Raw genomic sequence first — 20,554 nt, forward strand, 5'->3', positions numbered from 1 at the left:
AGGAACTGCTGACACACTCCAGCCACATGAGGTCTTGCATTGTCTTGCATTAGGAGGAACCCAGGGCCAACCACATCAGCATATGGTCTCACAAGGGGTCTGAGGATCTCATCTTGGTACCAAATGGCAGTCAGGCTACCTCTGGTGAGCACATGGAGGGCTGTGCGGCCCCCCAAAGAAATGCCACCCCACACCATGACTGACCCCCGCCAAACCAGTCATGCTGGAGGATGTTGCAGGCAGCAGAACGTTCTCCACGGCGTCTCCAGACTGTCACATGTGCTCAGTGTGAACCTGCTTTCATCTGTGAAGAGCACAGGGCGCCAGTGGCGAATTTGCCAATCTTGGTGTTCTCTGACAAATGCCAAACGTCCTGCACGGTGTTGGGCTGTAAGCACAACCCCCACCTGTGGACGTCGTGCCCTCATGGAGTCTGTTTCTGACCGTTTGAGCAGACACATGCACATTTGTGGCCTGCTGGAGGTCATTTTGCAGTGCTCCTCCTTGCACAAAGGCGGAGGTAGCGGTCCTGCTGCTGGGTTGTTGCCCTCCTCCACGTCTCCTGATGTACTGTACTGGCCTGTCTCCTGGTAGCGCCTCCATGCTCTGGACACTACGCTGACAGACACAGCAAACCTTCTTGCCACATCTCGCATTGATGTGCCATCCTGGATGAGCTGCACTACCTGAGCCACTTGTGTGGGTTGTAGACTCCATCTCATGCTACCACTAGAGTGAAAGCACCGCCAGCATTCAAAAGTGACCAAAACATCAGCCAGGAAGCATAGGAACTGAGAAGTGGTCTGTGGTCCCCACCTGCAGAACCACTCCTTTATTAGGGGTGTCTTGCTAATTGCCTATAATTTCCACCTGTTGTCTATTCCATTTGCACAACAGCATGTGAAATGTATTGTCAATCAGTGTTGCTTCCTAAGTGGACAGTTTGATTTCACAGAAGTGTGATTGACTTGGGAGTTACATTGTGTTGTTTAAGTGTTCCCTTGATTTGTTTGAGCCGTGTATAATATAAATCCGTTACCAGACTTGCATGCATTCATTATTGACCTGTCATGGGGGGAATAGTCTCATTCCTGTACTGTCATTGCAAGTCATGGGTTGTGTCTTAAATGGCACGCTGTTCCCGATATAGTGCACTACTTGGGCCTTGGTCAAAAGAAGTGCACTAGGAAGAGAATAGCGTGCCATTTGGGCCTCAGTATACCAATAAGAAGCAAACCAGGTGACCGAGGAAGCTTTATTGAGCTGACATGATTCACATTCAGAATATTATATGACTGTCACCGAGAAATAGGTATAGATGAAGGTATCGACAAGCTAACCTTACATGACCACATAATTAGACAGGAATTCAAACAGGAAGAGCAATTAAAATATTACAATAATAATTAAAAAAAGACATTCCGTTTCTATATAAAAATAGACCAGTATTTACAGAATTTACAGTCATCCAGCCTTAATGGGCAACCATGATGGATAAAATACTGTGGTAGTTGGTCTAGACCGCTGAGTAACTCCTCCCAGGAGTTTCACATTCACAGTCACACCACTGCTAGTATGAACTATGAACTACAGCAGTTGAATGTCCTCAGAGGCCGTTCTAAATGTCTCTTTCTTTCCCCCAGGATGCTCAACAGTTTTGTTGTGATTTGGAAACTTTGGGACTAAATGAAACGTTGTCGTATTCATGGTAAAACGCTGCAGATGTCGTCTCAATCAGAAATGACATTTGAAGGTAAAGCACTATACAGCACGCCCTCGGATTTAATCTCGGCTGAAGTCTGACGGCTGGAAGCCAAGGAGGCAGTGTTGTTCAGTGCGCAGGACGCTGACCGATCGATGCTTTCATCTTCATCTGTTGCTCGATCATCCAATCAAACTCCTCTCTTTCCCTGAGGAGAGGAAGGAGGGACAGGAAAACAGATGTGGGAACTGGTGTGTTAAACCTGACTTGGGTTAGCTCCCCAAGCTAATGCCTAGGCTTTAGTTCAGTGGGCTAACACACTACTCCTCTCTTACCTTTTACTCAGACAGGGCCCTTTTAGGTATTTGTCCTCTGCCTTCACCAGTGACAACTTGTCCACTCCAGCTATGGCATAGATAATAGCCTGCAGGAGAAGAAAACTTTAGAATCATTTCATTTAAAATAATTCAACGTCACTTCAACAGTAAAGAAGGGGAATATTAAAACACACACAGCAAAAATACATGTGTGTGTCGATGGACAATAAAGTAGTTTCCTATTGCACGGTGACCTCAGGTAAGAGGACGTCCAGGACGAGGCGAATGCGGTCAACGTCAGCCAGGCAGGGGGCGGTGAGGGGGGCGGTATCATACACCCCCCTCAGGTACTGATACACCTGGTCCAGCTGATCCTCATCCTCCAGGTAGGTGTCCACTACTGAACGGCTGGCTGCCAGGAACCATCGCAACCACTTAGATTGTTGCTGTCCGCCGATCACACCCTGGGGGGGGGAGAGAAAGGTCAGCATATATAGAGACCTGATCACACCCTGGGGGAGAGAAAGGTCAGCATATATAGAGACCTGATCACACCCTTGGGGGTCATCATATATAGAGACCTGATCACACCCTGGGGGGGTCATCATATAGAGACCTGATCACACCCTGGGGGGAGACCATCATATATAGAGACCTGATCACACCCTGGGGAAGTCATCATATATAGAGACCTGATCACACCCTGGGGGGGTGGGGGGGTCATCATATATAGAGACCTGATCACACCCTGGGGGGGGAGAGAAAGGTCAGCATATATAGAGACCTGATCACACCCTTGGGGGGGAGAGAAAGATCATCATATATAGAGACCTGATCACACCCTGGGGTTAGAGAGAGGGGGATGGGGGAGAGAAAAGGATGGAAGGAGGGAGAGAGCGAGCGAGAAAGAGGAATGAGGGAGAGAGGGGAATGAAGGGAGAAAATCTGATTCTGACAGACAGAGAAGAGAACCTATTGAGTGCCTGGGAGAGTGAGGAAGGCATCGGCATGGTTACTCACTAGAAGGCGTGTCTCCACCCGGCGTTGCTTAACGATGAAGTCCACCAGTTTCTCATTGGCACGGTTACGTGCTGCCTTGGAGCGGTCAGGCAGCAGCTTCCTCCTTCTCCTCCTCCTCTCCTCCTCCTGACGGCCACTGCCCTCCTCCTCTTCCTCCCCAAGGTCAGAGGTTAAAAACTGCTCCTCCAACATCAGCTTACTGGGGAAGTTGAGGTCAGAGGTACTCTGAGGATAACGTCTCCTCACAGGACAGCCTGGGGGTGGATCAGGCAGGTTATTTATCCATATGTCACCTTTATGTGTATTTATTATGGATCCCCAACAGCTGCTAAAGCAGCAGCTACTCTTCCCGGGGTCCAGTAAAATTAAGGCCGTTTCTACAATTTTACAAAAAATTACAATACAGTCACAACACAATGTGTGCCCTCAGGCCCCAACTCCACCACTACCACATATCTACAGTACTAAATCCATGTGTACAGTTGAAGTGGGAAGTTTACATACACTTAGGTTGGAGTCATTAGAACTAGTTTTTCAACCACTCCACCAATTTCTTGTTAACAAACTATTGTTTTGGCAAGTCGGTTAGGACATCTACTTTGTGCATGACACAAATAATTTTTCCAACAACTGTTTAGACAGATTATTTCACTGTATCACAATTCCAGTGGGTCAGAAGTTTAAATACACTAAGTTGACTGTGCCTTTAAATTACTTGGAAAATTCCAGAAAATTATGTCATGGCTTTAGGCTAATTGACATCATTTGACTCAATTGGAGGTGTACCTGTGGATGTATTTCAAGGCCTACCTTCAAACTCAGTGCCTCTGATATTCCCATGATGTCAAGCAAAAGGGAAAATGGAAAAATCTTTTTAAAAATTGTAGACCTCCAAAGGTCTAAAAAAAAAGTCTAAAAGTGCAAATCAATCCCAGAACAGCAAAGGACCTTGTGAAGATGCTGGAGGAAACAGGTACAAAAGTATCTATATCCACAGTAAAACCAGTCCTATATCGACATAACCTGAAAGGCCGCTCAGCAAGGAAGAAGCCACTGCTCCAAAACCGCCATAAAAAAGCCAGACAACGGTTTGCAACTGCACATGAGGACAAAGACAGTACTTTTTGGAGAAATGTCCTCTGGTCTCATGAAATAAATATAGAACTGTTTGGCCATAATGACCATCGTTATGTTTGGAGGAAAAAGGGTAACGCTTGCAAGCTGAAGAACACCATCCCAACCGTGAAGCACGGGGCTGGCAGCATCATGTTGTGGGGGTGCTTTCCTGCAGGAGGGACTGGTGCACTTCACAAAATAGATAGCATCATGACGTAGGAAAATTATGTGGATATCTTGAAGCAACATCTCAAGACATCAATCAGGAAGTTAAAGCTTGGTCGCAAATGGGTCTTCCAAATGGACAATGACCCCAAGCATACTTCCAAAGTTGTGGCAAAATGGCTTAAGGACAACAAAGTCAAGGTATTGGAGTGGCCATCACAAAGCCCTGACCTCAATCCTATAGAAAATGTGTGGGCAGAACTGAAAAAGCATGTGCAAGCAAGGAGGCCTACAAACCTGACTCCGTTACACCAGTTCTGTCAGGATGAATGGGCCAAAATTCACCCAACTTATTGTGGGAAGCTTGTGGAAGGCTACCTGAAACGTTTGACCCAAGTTAAACAATTTAAAAGGCAATGCTACCAAATACTAATTGAGTGTATGTAAACTTCTGACTATTATTCTGACATTTCACATTCTTAAAATAAAGTGGTGATCCCAACTAACCTAAGACAGAGATTTTTTAGGATTAAAAGGTCAGAAATGGTAAAAACTGAGTTTAAAATGTATTTGGCTAAGCTGTATGTAAATTTCAGACTTCAACTGTATGTATAGTGCGCATGTTATCGTGTGTGTGTATGAATGAATGCGCTTGTGCCAATGTTTGTGTTGCTTCACAGTCCCCGTTGTTCCATAAGGTGTTTTTTTCCTGTTTTTTTTTTTATCTAATTTTACTGCTTGCGTCAGTTACTTGATGTGGAATAGAGTTCCATGTAGTCATGGCTCTATGTAGTACTGTGTGCATCCCATAGTCTGTTCTGGACTTGGGGACTGTGAAGAGACCTCGTGGCAAGTCTTGTATGCATGGGTGTACGAGCTGTGTGCCAGTAGTTTAGACGGACAGCTCGGTGCATTCAACATGTCAATACCTCTCATAAATAAAAGTAGTGATGAAGTCAACCTCTCCTCCACTTTCAGCCAGGAGAGATTGACATGCATATTATTAATATTAGCTCTCTGTGTACATCCAGCCGTGCTGCCCTATTCTGAGCCAATTGCAATTTTCCTCAGTCCTTTTTTGTGGCACCTGACCACACGACTGAACAGTAGTCCAGGTGCAACAAAACTAGGGCCTGTAGGACCTGCCTTGTTGATAGTGTTGTTAAGAAGGCAGAGTATCGCTTTATTATAGACAGACTTCTCCCCATCTTAGCTACTACTGCATCAATATGTTTTGACCATGACAGTTTACAATCTAGGGTTACTCCAAGCAGTTTAGTCATCTCAACTTGCTCAATTTCCAGATGATTTATTACAAGATTTAGTTGAGGTTTAGGGTTTAGTGAGTGTTTTGTTCCAAATACAATGCTTATTCCTTGCCACCCACTCTGAAACTAACTGCAGCTCTTTGTTAAGTGTTGCAGTCATTTCAGTCGCTGTAGTAGCTGACGTGTATTGAGTCATCTGCATACATAGACACTCTGGCTTCACTCAAAGTCAGTGGTATGTCGTTAGTAAAAATGGAAAAAGCAAGGGGCCTAAACAGTTACCCTGGGGAATTCCTGATTCTAACTGGATTATATTTGAGAGGCTTCCATTAAAGAACACCCTCTGTGTTCTGCTAGACAAGTAACTATTTATCCACATTATAGCAGGGGGTGTAAAGCCAAAACACATATGTTTTTCCAGCAGCAGACCGATTACTCATGTCAAAAACTGCACTGAAGTCTAACAAGACAGCCCCCACAATAATTTTATCATCAATTTCTCTCAGCCAATCATCAGTCATTTATGTAAGTGCTGTGCTTGTTGAGTGTCCTTCCCTATAAGCATGCTGAAATTCTGTTGTCAGTTTGTTTACTGTGAAATAGCATTGTATCGCGTCAAACACAATTTTCTCCAGAAGTTAACTAAGGGTTGGTAACAGGCTGATTGATTGGTTATTTGAGCCAGTAAAGGGGGCTTTACTATTCTTGGGTAACGGACTGACTTTTAGCTTCCCTCCTGGCCTGAGGGCACACGCTCTCTAGTAGGCTTAAATTGAAGATGTGGCAAATAGGAGTGGCAATATCGTCTGCTATTATCCTCAGTAATTTTCCATCCAGATTGTCAGACCCTGGTGGCTTGTCATTGTTGATAGACAGCAATAATTTGTTCACCTCTACCACAATGACTTTGCGAAATTCAAAAGTACAATACTTGTCTTTCATAATCTGGTCCGATATACTTGGATGTGTAGTGTCAGCGTTTGTTGCTGGTATGTCATCTCTAAGTTTGCATATCTATCCAATGAAAAAGTCATTAAAGTAGTTTGCAATATATCAGTGGGCTATGTGATGAATGAGCCATCTGATTCAATGAATGAAGGAGCCGAGTTGGCTTTTTCCCCCACAATTTCATTTTAAAGGTGCCCCAAAGCTTTTTACTATCATTATATATGTAATTTATCTTTGTTTCATAGTGTAGTTTATTTTTATTTAGTTTAGTCACATGATTCCTTAATTTGTAGTGCGTTTGCCAATCAGTTAGGCTGTCAGACTTAACTTCCATACCTTTTGCCTCATCCCTCTCAACCACACAATTTTTCAATTCCTCATCAGTCCAAGGGGATGTAACAGTTTTTGCAGTCATGTTCTTAATGGGTGCATGTTTATTAGTAACTGGAATAAGTAGTTTCATAAATGCGTCAAGTGCAGCGTCTGGTTGCTCCTCATTACACACAACAGACCAGCAGCGTCTGGTTGCTCCTCATTACACACAACAGACCAGCAGCGTCTGGTTGCTCCTCATTACACACAACACACCAGCAAAGATTCTTTACATCAACATATGAATCACTACAAAACTTATTGTATGACCTCTTATACACTATATTAGGCCCAGCCTTTGGAACTTTGGTTTTCCTAGATATGGCAATTATAAATCACCCAGAAAATATACTTCTCTGTTGATATCACATACATTATCAAGCATTTCACACATATTATATTTAGTCAGGTCAGTTAGAGAATACATTCTGTTGTACTATAATGACTATCTTAAATTAAGAACAGGCAGCATTGGGATGAAGTTAAACATTGGATAGCAAAGTACCAACATCTAAGCTAGTAACCGGGGTAGCCTAGTAACCGGGGTAGCCTAGTAACCGGGGTAGCCTAGTAACCGGGGTAGCCTAGTAGCCGGGGTAGCCTAGTAACCGGGTAGCCTAGTAGCCGGGGTAGCCTAGTAACCGGGGTAGCCTAGTGGTTAGAGGGTAGCCTAGTAGAGGGTAGCCTAGTGGTTAGAGGGTAGCCTAGTGGTTAGAGCGTTGGACTAGTAACCGAAAGGTTGCAAGTTCAAATCCCCCAGCTGACAAGGTACAAAATCTGTCGTTCTGCCCTTGAACAGGCAGTTAACCCACTGTTCCTAGGCCGTCATTGAAAATAAGAATTTGTTCTTAACTGACTTGCCTAGTAAAATAAAGGTAAAATAAAAAAATAATAATAATAGCAGCGAATAGACATGAACTTACTTATGTCATCTGAAAAGTATTCAATGAAGGAACCGGTGAAGCCGCATCCTGCAAAAGACAATACAAACATCAAGGAAAACACAACACACATATAATGAACTTCATCAGGGTCCGGAAAACAGGCGCTCATTCTAAGAGAAGCGTAGTACAATTGTTTACCGATACGGATTCTATAGTCGGCGATCAGCTCCAGGCACCATTTGATGGCAGCATCATAACTCTCTCTGGCTTTACACTACAGACAACAGAAAACAACATCAACCCACCAGTCACCAGGAATACATATACAAAAAGAGCTGTATCTATAATATAAATGAGTTATATGGAAACAGTATTCATAAAAGAGTTTGTCTGTTTCAGACATTCTTACCACAAGCTGATCAGCCTCTTCACAGTCGAAAGGCTTCAATGTTTTTAAGGCCACAGAGAAGCTGGACAAGAAACGGGGAAAAAACACAATGGTTAATATGGGAACAAAGGTTTATTACCAAAGAATGACGGTGGAAAGGGTTAAACAGCAAGTTTTTGGAGTTCCTACCCTTTTCGTATCCTCTTCTTGTCAAACAGCAGGTTGTCAATAAACACAATGCTGGCTTTCTTCATCTTCCGGTTCACGCTTTTCACCTGAGGAGAAGAGGAGTGGTTGTCAGCTCTAACATGTCCCCACCACATCTCATCGTTTCATGTTGTTGGGAGCACAGATCCTAACTCACCATTGCCGGCCAGAAAGGATAGTTTCTAAATTTGCACCAAACACATATTCCCTCTGTTATGGACAGCGGCTCTGAAAGAGACAAATAATGATTTATATACTGAACAAAAATATAAAACGCAACATGTAAAGTGTTGGTCCCGTGTTTCATGAGCTGAAATAAAAAGATCCCAGAAATGTTCCTTATGCACAAAAAGCGTATTTCTCTCTAATTTTGTGCCCAAATGTTTACATCCCTGTTAATGAGCATTTCTCCTTTACCAAGATAATCCATCCACCTGACTGGTGTGGTATATCAAGAATAAATAGCATGATCATTACACAGGTGCACCTTGTGCTGGGGACAATAAAATGACACTAAAATGTGCAATTGTCACAATACAATGCCACAGATGTCTCAAGTTTTGAAGGAGAGTGCAATTGGCATACTGGCTACAGGAATGTCCACCAGAGCTGTTGCCAGAGAATGCAATGTCAATTTCTCTACCATAAGCCACCTCCAAATTTGTTTTAGAGAATTTGGCAGTACTTCCAACCGGCCTCACGTGTAACCACATCAGCCCAGGACCTCCACATCTGGCTTCTTCACCCGTTGGATCATCTGAGACCAGCCACTTGGACAGCTGATGAAACTGTGGGACCAGCCAACCGGACAGCTGATGAAACTGTGGGACCAGCCACCCGGACAGCTGATGAAACTGTGGGACCAGCCAACCGGACAGCTGATGAAACTGTGGGACCAGCCAACCGGACAGCTGATGAAACTGTGGGACCAGCCAACCGGACAGCTGATGAAACTGTGGGACCAGCCACCCAGACAGCTGATGAAACTGTGGGACCAGCCACCCAGACAGCTGATGAAACTGTGGGACCAGCCAACCGGACAGCTGATGAAACTGTGGGACCAGCCACCTGGACAGCTGATGAAACTGTGGGACCAGCCACCCGGACAGCTGATGAGACTGTGGGACCAGCCAACCAGACAGCTGATGAAACTGTGGGACCAGCCAACCGGACAGCTGATGAAACTGTGGGACCAGCCACCCGGACAACTGATGAAACTGTGGGACCAGCCACCCGGACAACTGATGAAACTGTGGGACCAGCCAACCAGACAGCTGATGAAACTGTGGGACCAGCCACCCGGACAACTGATGAAACTGTGGGACCAGCCAACCAGACAGCTGATGAAACTGTGGGACCAGACACCTGGACAGCTGATGAAACTGTGGGACCAGCCACCTGGACAGCTGATGAAACTGTGGGACCAGCCACCTGGACAGCTGATGAAACTGTGGGACCAGCCAACCGGACAGCTGATGAAACTGTGGGACCAGCCACCTGGACAGCTGATGAAACTGTGGGACCAGCCAACCGGATAGCTGATGAAACTGTGGGTTTGCGCAACCAACTAATTCCTGCACAAACTGTCAGAAACCATTTCAGGGAAGCAATTCTACATGCTTTTCGTTCTCACCAGGGCCTTGACCTGACTGCAGTTCGGCGTCGTAACCGACTTCAGTGGGGAAATGCTCTCCTTCGATGGCCACTGGCACACTGGAGAAGAGTGCTATTTACGGATGAATCCCCGTTTCAAATGTGGGTGAGCAGTTTGCTGATGTCAACGTTGTGAACAAAGTGCCAGTGGGGTTATGGCGGAGGGGGGATTATGGTATGGGCAGGCATAAGCTACGGACAATGAACACAATTACATTTTATTGATGGCAATTTGATGCACAGAGATACCGTGAAGAGATCCCGAGGCCATTGTTGAGCCATTCATCCACCGCCATCACGTCATGTTTCAGCATGATAATGCACAGCCCCATGTCATCTTTTCACATTTCATGCATGTCCCAGTTCTTCCATGGCCTGCATACTCAGACTGCCACCCATTGGACGGGTTTGGGATGCTCTGGATCGGCGTGTATGACAGCGTGTTCCAGTTCCCACCAATATCCAGCAACTTTGCACAGCCATTGAAGAGGAGTGGGACAACATTTTCACAGACCACAATCAACAGCCTGATCAACTCTATGTGAAGGAGATGTGTCGCGCTGCATGAGGCAAATGGTGGTCACACCAGATACTGACTGGTTTTCTGATCCTTGCCTCTACCTTTTGTTTTAAATGATCTGTTACCAACAGATGCACATCTGTATTCCCAGTCATGTGAAATGCATAGATTAGGGCCTAATGAATTGATTTAAATTGACTGATTTCCTTATATGAACTGTAAAATCTTTGAAATTCTTGCATGTTGCTTTTATATTTTTGTTCAGTGTAATTAAAAACAATGTACCATTTTTACAGGCGTCATGTCAGGGAGGGAGTTTATCAACCATCCACACAATCACACTAACTCACTTGTGTTATTTAAGAAACTGGGCAGATCTTCCTCATCCTCCTGCTCTTCCTCCTCCTCCTCTTCAAGAGGAAGTGATGTCAGGTGGTCTTCCTGTAGGCTCAGTTCGATGGACAGGTTTGAGGACAGGGAGGCATCTCCTGTGTCTTCGTCCGGTGAGTCCAACTCCAGTAGCTCAAACCGTGGTCTGGAGCATTGGATTGGCTGAGAGCTGGTGCTGTCGTCACTCTGCAGCCCGACTCTCTCCACTCCCTCTGCTGTAAGACCCTTCCTGATTCTACGTCTGTGCTTGGCAGGAGGCCCCTCTTCTGAGCTGCAGGTCTGGGAACCTCCCTCTGCTGTAAGACCCTTCTTGATTCTACGTCTGTGCTTGGCAGGAGGCCCCTCTGAGCTGCAGGTCTGGGAACCTCCCTCTGCTGTAAGACCCTTCCTGATTCTACGTCTGTGCTTGGCAGGAGGCCCCTCTGAGCTGCAGGTCTGGGAACCTCCCTCTGCTGTAAGACCCTTCCTGATTCTACGTCTGTGCTTGGCAGGAGGCCCCTCCTCTGAGCTGCAGGTCTGGGAACCTCCCTCTGCTGTAAGACCCTTCCTGATTCTACGTCTGTGCTTGGCAGGAGGCCCATCCTCTGAGCTGCAGGTCTGGGAACCTCCCTCTGCTGCAGTCTTCACCTTCTTACCACATTGAGTCTTCACTCTCTTCCCTACAGCCGGGTTCTTCACTCTCTTCACTACAGTTGGGTCCTTCACGCTCTCCACGACAGCCGGCTTCTTCACCCCCTTCACGACAGCCGGCTTCTTCACACCCTTCACGACAGCCGGCTTCTTCACTCCCTTCACGACAGCCGGCTTCTTCACTCCCTTCACTACAGCCGGCTTCTTCACTCCCTTCACGACAGCCGGCTTCTTCACTCCCTTCACTACAGCCGGCTTCTTCACTCCCTTCACTACAGCCGGCTTCACTACAGCCGGCTTCTTCACTTCTTCACTTTCACTACAGCCGGCTTCTTCACTCCCTTCACGACAGCCGGCTTCTTCACTCCCTTCACGACAGCCAGCTTCTTCACTCCATTCACTACAGCCGGCTTCTTCACTCCCTTCACGACAGCCAGCTTCTTCACTCCCTTCACGACAGCCAGCTTCTTCACTCCCTTCACGACAGCCAGCTTCTTCACTCCCTTCACGACAGCCGGCTTCTTCACTCCCTTCACGACAGCCAGCTTCTTCACTCCCTTCACGACAGCCAGCTTCTTCACTCCCTTCACTACAGCCGGCTTCTTCACTCCCTTCACTACAGCCGGCTTCTTCACTCCAGCCGGGTCCTTCCTTGGTCGACCTCTGGGTTTACCCCAAGGTTTACTGCTGGGTACAGCTCCGTCTGGCTCTGGAATCTGAAAGAGAGAAAGTTACTGAATATTGAATACTTTAAACATTTACTACTCTACAGAGAATAAGCCTGGACTAAAACACATTTTCAATGGAGATTCTCCATTGTCAAGGCAAATTGTCTCTCGTGTGTCACATCACGTCTGTTTCGACACAGTGTTGATAAAGATGATACAGTACCTTGTCTAGATGGAACAGCTTCCAGGTGATAGGTGAGGCGTTCTGAGGGCTGTCTGGCTTAGAGCTGGGGGCCAGGGGAGACGGAGCGACAGAGAAGGGGTTGGCTGTTCCTATGGAGGATCTGGGGTCTGGGGTAGAGCTAAGACAGATCTGTTGCTGGACCCCCTTAGTTCTGCCTCTGACTCTCTTAGGTGTGCTTGTCGAGGAAGAGACACCAGGAGGGCTGAGAGTAGGAGAGAGGCTCCAGATAGGAGAGAGTTCTGCAGATAGAACAGGGAATGAAGAGACGCTCTCAGAGTCTACCCTGTGGCTCTGTGTTTTTTTTCTATGTTTTCTCTTTGGGACACCAGGAGGGTTGTGTGTGGAAGAGACAACGCTGGGGGAGAGGTCTGCAGATAGCACAGGGAGTGAGATGGGGTTGGCAGAGACTACATTATGGCTCTTTGATTTCTTAGTATATTTTCTCTTTTTAACAGTCTCCACTTGTGACTCTAGCTTACGCTTCAGCGATATTTCAGATGTCTTTTCCCTATTCCCCTCAGTTTCCTGTGACTGGTCTACTTTATGGCTCTGTGACTTTCTAGTATGTTTCCACTTCCTCACAGTCTCCTGCGACTGGTCATGTGATTGAGCTACCTTGGAGGTCTGTGACGTTTTAGATGCATGTTTCCTCTTGCTCAAATTCTCACTGTCCTGCGACTGGTCGGTCTCCTGCGACTGGTCTACCTTAGGGGTCTCTGATTTTTTTGTATACTTCCTCTTTGTCACCGGTGCCGGACACCTGTCCTCAAGGCCAGGCGCAGGTGAGTTGGATGTCAAGGACTGTGTCTCAGCCTCTGTTTGGTCCTCTGGCTGTGAACATGCGTGTGTATCTGTTAGGGCCTGATTGGTCTGATGTCCTAGGACAGTACGAGGTGTCTTGTCTTTGGGTGGCCTCCCCCTCTTGCGCTGTTCACTGTGTGGCTGTGAACTTGGGTCTGAATCAGAACGGGACTGGATTTGATGTCCTGGGACAGTATGAGGTGTCTTGTCTTTGGGTGGCCTCCCCCTCTTGCGCCGTTCACTGTGTGGCTGTGAACTTGGGTCTGAATCAGAACGGGACTGGATTTGATGTCCTGGGACAGTATGAGGTGTCTTGTCTTTGGGTGGCCTCCCCCTCTTGCGCCGTTCACTGTGTGGCTGTGAACATGGGTCTGAATCAGAACGGGACTCGATTTGATGTCCTGGGACAGTACGAGGTGTCTTGTCTTTGGGTGGCCTCCCCCTCTTGCGCCGTTCACCGTGTGGCTGTGAACTTGGGTCTGAATCAGAAGGGGACTGGATCTCCTGCGACTGGTCAGTCTCCTGCGACTGGTCTGTCTCCTGCGACTGGTCTACCTTAGGGGTCTCTGATTTTTTTCTATACTTCCTCACCGGTGACTGACACCTGTCCTCAGGCACAGGTGAGTTGGATGAGAGGGGATGTGTCACTGTGACAGCATCAGTTTGTTCCTCTCGCTGTGAACATGTGTCTGAATCTGAAGGGGACTGGATTTTATGTCCTGGGACAGTATGAGGTGTCTTGTCTTTGGGTGGCCTCCCCCTCTTGTGCCATTCACCGTGTGGCTGTGAACTTGGGTCTGAATCTGAAGGGGACTGGATCTGATGTTCTGGGACAGTATGAGGTGTCTTGTCTTTGGGTGGCCTCCCCCTCTTGTGCCATTCACCGTGTGGCTGTGAACTTGGGTCTGAATCTGAAGGGGACTGGATCTGATGTTCTGGGACAGTATGAGGTGTCTTGTCTTTGGGTGGCCTCCCCCTCTTGCGCCGTTCACCGTGTGGCTGTGAACTTGGGTCTGAATCAGAAGGGGACTGGATCTCCTGCGACTGGTCAGTCTCCTGCGACTGGTCAGTCTCCTGCGACTGGTCAGTCTCCTGCGACTGGTCAGTCTCCTGCGACTGGTCTACCTTAGGGGTCTCTGATTTTTTTCTATACTTCCTCACCGGTGACTGACACCTGTCCTCAGGCACAGGTGAGTTGGATGAGAGGGGATGTGTCACTGTGACAGCATCAGTTTGTTCCTCTCGCTGTGAACTTGGGTCTGAATCTGAAGGGGACTGGATCTGATGTCCTGGGACAGTATGAGGTGTCTTGTCTTTGGGTGGCCTCCCCCTCTTGCGCCATTCACCGTGTGGCTGTGAACTTGGGTCTGAATCTGAAGGGGACTGGATCTGATGTCCTGGGACAGTATGAGGTGTCTTGTCTTTGGGTGGCCTCCCCCTCTTGCGCCATTCACCGTGTGGCTGTGAACTTGGGTCTGAATCTGAAGGGGACTGGATCTGATGTCCTGGGACAGTATGAGGTGTCTTGTCTTTGGGTGGCCTCCCCCTCTTGCGCCGTTCACCGTGTGGCTGTGCCTGATCAGAGGTTCCTTTCTCTGTGGTCCTCTGTTTCTGGGGTGAAACAAATGGTTCAGCCTCTAGCTCTCTGGTCAGTGAATATGTGTGATCTCTAGCAATTAGGACATTATGGCTGGTTGTATCTCCTTGTTCTACAGATGGACTACAGAGATAGGACCCTTCGTTACGATGTACCCTCTGTAAATCCCTGGTGGGGGAAGGTAGTTCAGAGGAGCCCACAGGTGGGCTGGGTGACAGGGGCTGTGTCTCAACCTCTGTTAGGGCATCAGGTGACTGACACCGGTCCTCAGGCACAGGTGGGCTGGGTGACAGGGGCTGTGTCTCAACCTCTGTTAGGGCATCAGGTGACTGACACCGGTCCTCAGGCACAGGTGGGCTGGGTGACAGGGGCTGTGTCTCAACCTCTGTTAGGACATCAGGTGACTGACACCGGTCCTCAGGCATAGGTGAGTTGGATGAGAGGGGATGTATCACTCTGACAGCATTAGTTTCTTCCTCTCGCTGTGAACATGGGTCTGAATCTGAAGGGGACTGGATCTGATGTTCTGGGACTGTATGAGGTGTCTTGTCTTTGGGTGGCCTCCCCCTCTTGCGCCGTTCACTGTGTGGCTGTGATGCATCAGAGGTTCCATTCTCTGCTGTCTTCTGTTTCTGGGGTGTAATTAGTGATTGAGACAGGCTAGCAGGGTTGGTTGAAACAGGTGTTTGAACTGGGCTAAGTCCTGGCTGTGGAGTGGATGTTTGGTGGTTGGTCCAATTTGAGTTCTTCTGAGTGGAAAAGGAAGAACTGTCCTCTGGTGAATTCATGTTCAAGGCCAGGCGAGCTCCAGCGCTTCAACTCCTCAGGAGGGCAACGCTTGTCATCTTGAGCTGTGGTGGAACCATGCATGAAGATAACAGCTTTATTCTTTGTGTTGATCAAATAACAGCCATGTCAATTTCCCGAGAGGGTTGTAACATTAAATGTGTAGGCTAGTAATTAGAACCCAAGAAACATCTTAGCAAACATCTGGCCAGCTAGCTAGATAGCTAAACACTGACAGCTTGTGAATTTGAAAGTTACGTTACTAGACCAAACTGTGGCTATTCAAATGATTAACACCTTCCGTTTACATCTTGAAAACGAGATGGTGCACCTCAAAAGATTTCATCATGCAACATTTCAAATAAATAACGTTAGCTAGTTAGCCGTTAGCTAGCTGACAACACTACTAGAGATCGGTCTCATCAGATATTTAAAAATAAAACGTGATCATATGAGATTACAGACAGTTGACTAGCTTTGATAGATTTTCGTGTTCACTTTACATCCGCATATGGATGTACGGCGTGCTTTCTGGTATAACAACGCTAGCTAGCTAGCTAGAAAGCTACCGATAATTCTACAGCGTGTTTTGAATTGCATCGGTTACTCTGTGCTGGCTAACCGTTAGGTAGCTAACGTTTCTAAAGTAGTATAGTAGTTAGGTTACAAATACTGATATTCAAATATATTCATACGTACACATAGAAACAGCAAGGTAGATTTAATACTTTCTTCTTGATACTTCAAATGTTGCAACTCCTTCTGGGTTGGCACTAGTTACCATATCCACAAAGTCAAAATTGGCTATCGTCAACGGGCTATATCGTAAAAATTCATGAAAACAAAAATTTGCTTTTTGTTCTTAGTTTAAGTTTAGGCTTAAGGTTAGCAGTCTGGTTAAGGTTATGTTTCAAATACGATTTTAAGAATATAAATTGTAGAAATAGGCGGGGTTTGTTACTTTGTGGCTGTGGTAACTAGTGACGACCCGCCCAAACCAAAACAGAGATACTTTTGAGGAGATGGGAAACTCCACGGGATTTGTGTATATTGTCGCGGTGCATTCTGTGCTATTCTGGGATAAAGAGAGCTGTCCTCCAAGGAGTGAATGGGAGTCAATTGGGCGCTAGCTCAAAAACACAACATTAGCATCAATTCCGTGAACAAGTATAACATTACAAATATTTTCCGAGGTGTGAGATAATTAATTGCTTCTCTGTAACGTTGTATAGCTTTGGAATCGTGACCTTACCTACTTTCGAGGAAAATAGGCAGGTTTCTCGATATATGGTGCTTTCAAGACAACTGGGAACACGGAAAAAAACGAGATCAAATCATGAGGTTGGTGAATATCAAATCGGAAAGTCTGAACTTTAGAAAGAGGCCCGACTTCACGACTTATATTTCCGAGTTGGATGACCGTTCAAAACGTTTTTTTACAGTCGGAGCTCGTTTTTTCCTGAGTTCCCAGTTGTCATGAACGCACTGAAGTTAGAGATTTTAAACGCGGCAAGATACTTTGACTTCGAGAAGGGATTGCATGATGATTAGCAACCGCGTGACGCATGACAACGTCAACCCGTTTGGTCGACAGTCTGGGCGTTATACGTTGCTCTATTCATTGCCCAATGGGATTCTCATCTCTTCTCTATTTCAATTTCCGAGTTTCGCGCTGTTTGATTCATGGGATATGTAGTACATTATACTGAACTCAGGAGCAATGTAATTTCCCTCATTTAAAAGTTGACGAAATTACATAGGCAAAAAATCATACACAAACATAAACCAAAAACACAACACACAGTAAAAAGGCCTTTACTGTAACATGTTCTGTATTGTCATCAAGTGAATAAGTACAGGAAAAAGTGACTGCAGTAATGGTGCTGCATTGAATAGCAGGTGTTTTACGGGCTCCTGACCAATTCTTCCATTTTGTGTGTTTTTTTTTGTACATTATCTTTCCGCCATAATTTCCTGTCACCAAAAATAGTTTTTGGACATCAAAACAGCGATCACTAACCTCGATTAGGATGAAGATTACCACTACAAAGAGTCAGAGGCTCAGGACATACTGCTCACCGCGGTATGTGCGGGCACCTGACAAAACTACATCGGCGAGTACATAAACTGCATCTACCCTCTGTTCTATTGGCGAACGTACAGTCACTGGAGAACAAACAGGACGAGCTCCGAGACTATCCTATCAACGGAACCTTAAGAACTGCAATATCGGAGTCGTGGCTGAATAAGGACTGGATAATATACATAAAAAGCTGTTTTTTCGATGCATTGGCAGGACAGAACAGCAGCACTGGGTAAACTCAAGGGAGGCGTGTGTTCTGCGCTATCTCTAATATTAAGGAATTCTCTACGTTCTGCTCGCTGTAGACCATGCTATTTACCAAGAGAGTTTTCATATATTTTTCGCAGCTATATGCAACCACAAACCCGATACTGGCACTAAGACCGCATTCAACGAGCAGTATAGGGCCAAAAGCAAGCAAGAAAATGCTCATCCAAAGGCGACGCAACTAGTGGCCGGGGATTTTAATGCAGTAAAACTGAAATTCGTTTTACCTCGTTTCAACCAGCATGTAACTAGAGGCGAAAAAAACTATAGATCACTTTTACTCCACACACAGACACACATACAAACCCTCGCCTTCCATTTTGCAAATCTGACCACAACTCCATACTCGTTATTCTTGCTTACAAGCAGAAATTGTAACAGAAAATACCACTGACACACTCAATACGGAAGTGGTCTGATGAAGCGGATGCTACACTACAGGACTGTTTCGCTAGCACAGACTGAAATAGGTACCGGGATTCATCCAATGGGATTGAGGAGTTTACCACCATCAGTTACCGGCTTCATTAATAAATGCAGTGTGTACATATCCCAACCAGAAGCCATTTATTACAGGCAACATCCGCACTGAGCTAAAGACTAGAGCAGCCCCTTTCAAGGAGCGGGACACTATTCCGGACACTTATAAGAAATCCCACTATGCAATCAAACAGGCAAAGCGTCAATACCGGTCTAAGATCAATACCTACTAAACTGACTCTGATGATTGTCGGATGTGGCAGGGCTTGCAAACTATCATGAATTACAAAGATAAACCCAGCCGCAAGCTGCCCAGTGACGCTGAGCCTACCAGACAAGCTAATTGCCTTCTATGTGTAACCGGTTTGAAATGGCTAGCTAGTTAGCGGTGGTGCGCGCTAATAGCGTTTCAATCGGTGACATCACTCGCTCTGAGACCTTAAAGTATTTGTTCCCCTGCAAATCAATCCCAGAACAACAGCAAAGGACCTTGTGAAGATGCTGGAGGAAACAGGTACAAAAGTATCTATATCCACAGTAAAACGAGTCCTATATTGACATAACCTGAAAGGCCTATCAGCAAGGAAGAAGCCACTGCTCCAAAACTGCCATAAAAAAGCAAGACTATGGTTTGCAACTGCACATGGGGACAAAGATCGTACTTTTTGGAGAAATGTCCTCTGGTCTGATGAAACAAAAATAGAACTGTTTGGCCATAATGACCATCTTTATGTTTGGAGGAAAAAGGGGAAGGCTTGCAAGCCGAAGAACACCATCCCAACCGTGAAGCACAGGGGTGGCAGCATCATGTTGTGGGGGTGCTTTGCTGCAGGAGGGACTGGTGCACTTCACAAAATAGATGGCATCATGAGGTAGGAAAATGATGTGGATATATTGAAGCAACATCTCAAGACATCAGTCAGGAAGTTAAAGCTTGGTCGCAAATGGATCTTCCAAATGGAAAATGACCGCAAGCATACTTCCAAAGTTGTGGCAAAATGGCTCAAGGACAACAAAGTCAAGGTATTGGAGTGGCCATCACAAAGCCCTGACCTCAATCTTATAGAACATTTGTGGGCAGAACTGAAAAAGCGTGTGAGAGCAAGGAGGGCTACAAACCTGATTCAGTTATACCAGTTCTGTCTGGAGGAATGGACCAAAATTCACCCAACTTATTGTGTGAAGCTTGTGGAAGGCTACCTGAAACGTTTGACCCAAGTTAAACAATTTATAGGCAATGCTACCAAATACTAATTGAGTGAATGTAAACTTCTGACCCACTGGGAATGTGATGAAAGAAATCAAATCTGAAATCATTCTCTCTATTGTTATTCTGACATTTCACATTCTTAAAATAAAGTGGTGATCCTAACTGACCTAAAACAGGGAATTTTTACTAGGATTAAGTGTCAGGAATTGTGAAAAACAGAGTTTAAATGTATTTGGCTAAGGTGTATGTAAACTTCCGACTTCAACTGTATGTGTCTTTATATAATAAACTATTGTTAAATATGAATAAATAATGTGAGCTGTTTTTAGATTGACGTTGCTAGTATTGAGAATTTTCCAGAACACGTGTGGCAATTATTTATTTCAGAGGTGCCAGCAAGACTAGTGCTTTCTATATGTGCTCTGGGTCATGAGACACCATTAGACATGCACCTGTCTGGGGAGTGGACATGTCTGGTTATTTCTGTAACAGTGGTATGGCCTCATATTTACTGTTGCTATGGTTACGTCTATGACCTACATGCATGCATCTGTCTTAGTCGAGAACATGTTTTAACTATTGGTGTGGCTCTAAAGTTTCCATGCCCTAATATGAAACCAAACTAAAAATTAGTGCAAGGCAAAAAGATAACCGGTGGCTAAATGCCAGAGTGGATGAGTCATTAAGAGGAGTTACTATGTGTGTGACATAAGAAGGAAAAATGTATAAGAAGTGTGTGCCAAGACTGGAAAGTTAGTTGTTTTCATGAATGGCTCGGCTTTTATTATATTGTAATAAAAGTCTATTTGAACTCACAGGCTCTGGTATTTGAGAGATA

General features: G+C 45.8%; 1 protein-coding gene across 3 annotated transcripts; it reads right to left on the reverse strand.

Moving 5' to 3' along the window:
* Positions 1 to 1,241: 1,241 nt before the first annotated feature.
* Positions 1,242 to 16,531, reverse strand: LOC115118594 (serine/arginine repetitive matrix protein 2-like). Of its 3 annotated transcripts, none has more exons than XM_065013746.1 (13): positions 16,376 to 16,477; positions 12,472 to 15,741; positions 11,895 to 12,296; positions 10,911 to 11,820; positions 8,545 to 8,615; positions 8,370 to 8,455; positions 8,202 to 8,262; positions 7,991 to 8,066; positions 7,832 to 7,879; positions 3,040 to 3,293; positions 2,274 to 2,483; positions 2,038 to 2,126; positions 1,242 to 1,910 (listed from the first exon to the last, which is right to left on the reverse strand). In XM_065013746.1, exons 2-13 carry the CDS (start codon positions 15,676 to 15,678, stop codon positions 1,832 to 1,834), a joined length of 5,493 nt encoding a protein of 1,830 aa, XP_064869818.1. In that variant the 5' UTR covers positions 15,679 to 15,741; positions 16,376 to 16,477; the 3' UTR covers positions 1,242 to 1,831. The 3 variants fall into 3 exon arrangements, with proteins under 3 accessions (XP_064869818.1, XP_064869817.1, XP_064869819.1); XM_065013745.1 differs by having other exon boundaries at positions 10,911 to 11,847; XM_065013747.1 differs by lacking the exons at positions 1,242 to 1,910; positions 2,038 to 2,126; positions 2,274 to 2,483; positions 3,040 to 3,293 and adding an exon at positions 3,300 to 4,698 and having other exon boundaries at positions 10,911 to 11,847; positions 16,376 to 16,531.
* Positions 16,532 to 20,554: the final 4,023 nt, after the last annotated feature.

This window comes from Oncorhynchus nerka, linkage group LG9b, assembly GCF_034236695.1.
Source record: "Oncorhynchus nerka isolate Pitt River linkage group LG9b, Oner_Uvic_2.0, whole genome shotgun sequence".
Lineage (NCBI taxonomy): Eukaryota > Metazoa > Chordata > Actinopteri > Salmoniformes > Salmonidae > Oncorhynchus > Oncorhynchus nerka.

Bases quoted from the DNA above. Each gene is read 5' to 3' on its own strand.
- LOC115118594 (XM_065013745.1), bottom strand. From the start codon at position 15,678: ATGAATTCACCAGAGGACAGTTCTTCCTTTTCCACTCAGAAGAACTCA. The intron at 11,848-11,894 runs GTGAAGAAGTGA...GCTGTAGTGAAG, and splicing joins AGAAGCCGGCTGTAGTGAAA to GGAGTGAAGAAGCCGGCTGT. The intron at 8,456-8,544 runs GTGAGTTAGGAT...TCTTCTCCTCAG, and splicing joins ATCCTTTCTGGCCGGCAATG to GTGAAAAGCGTGAACCGGAA.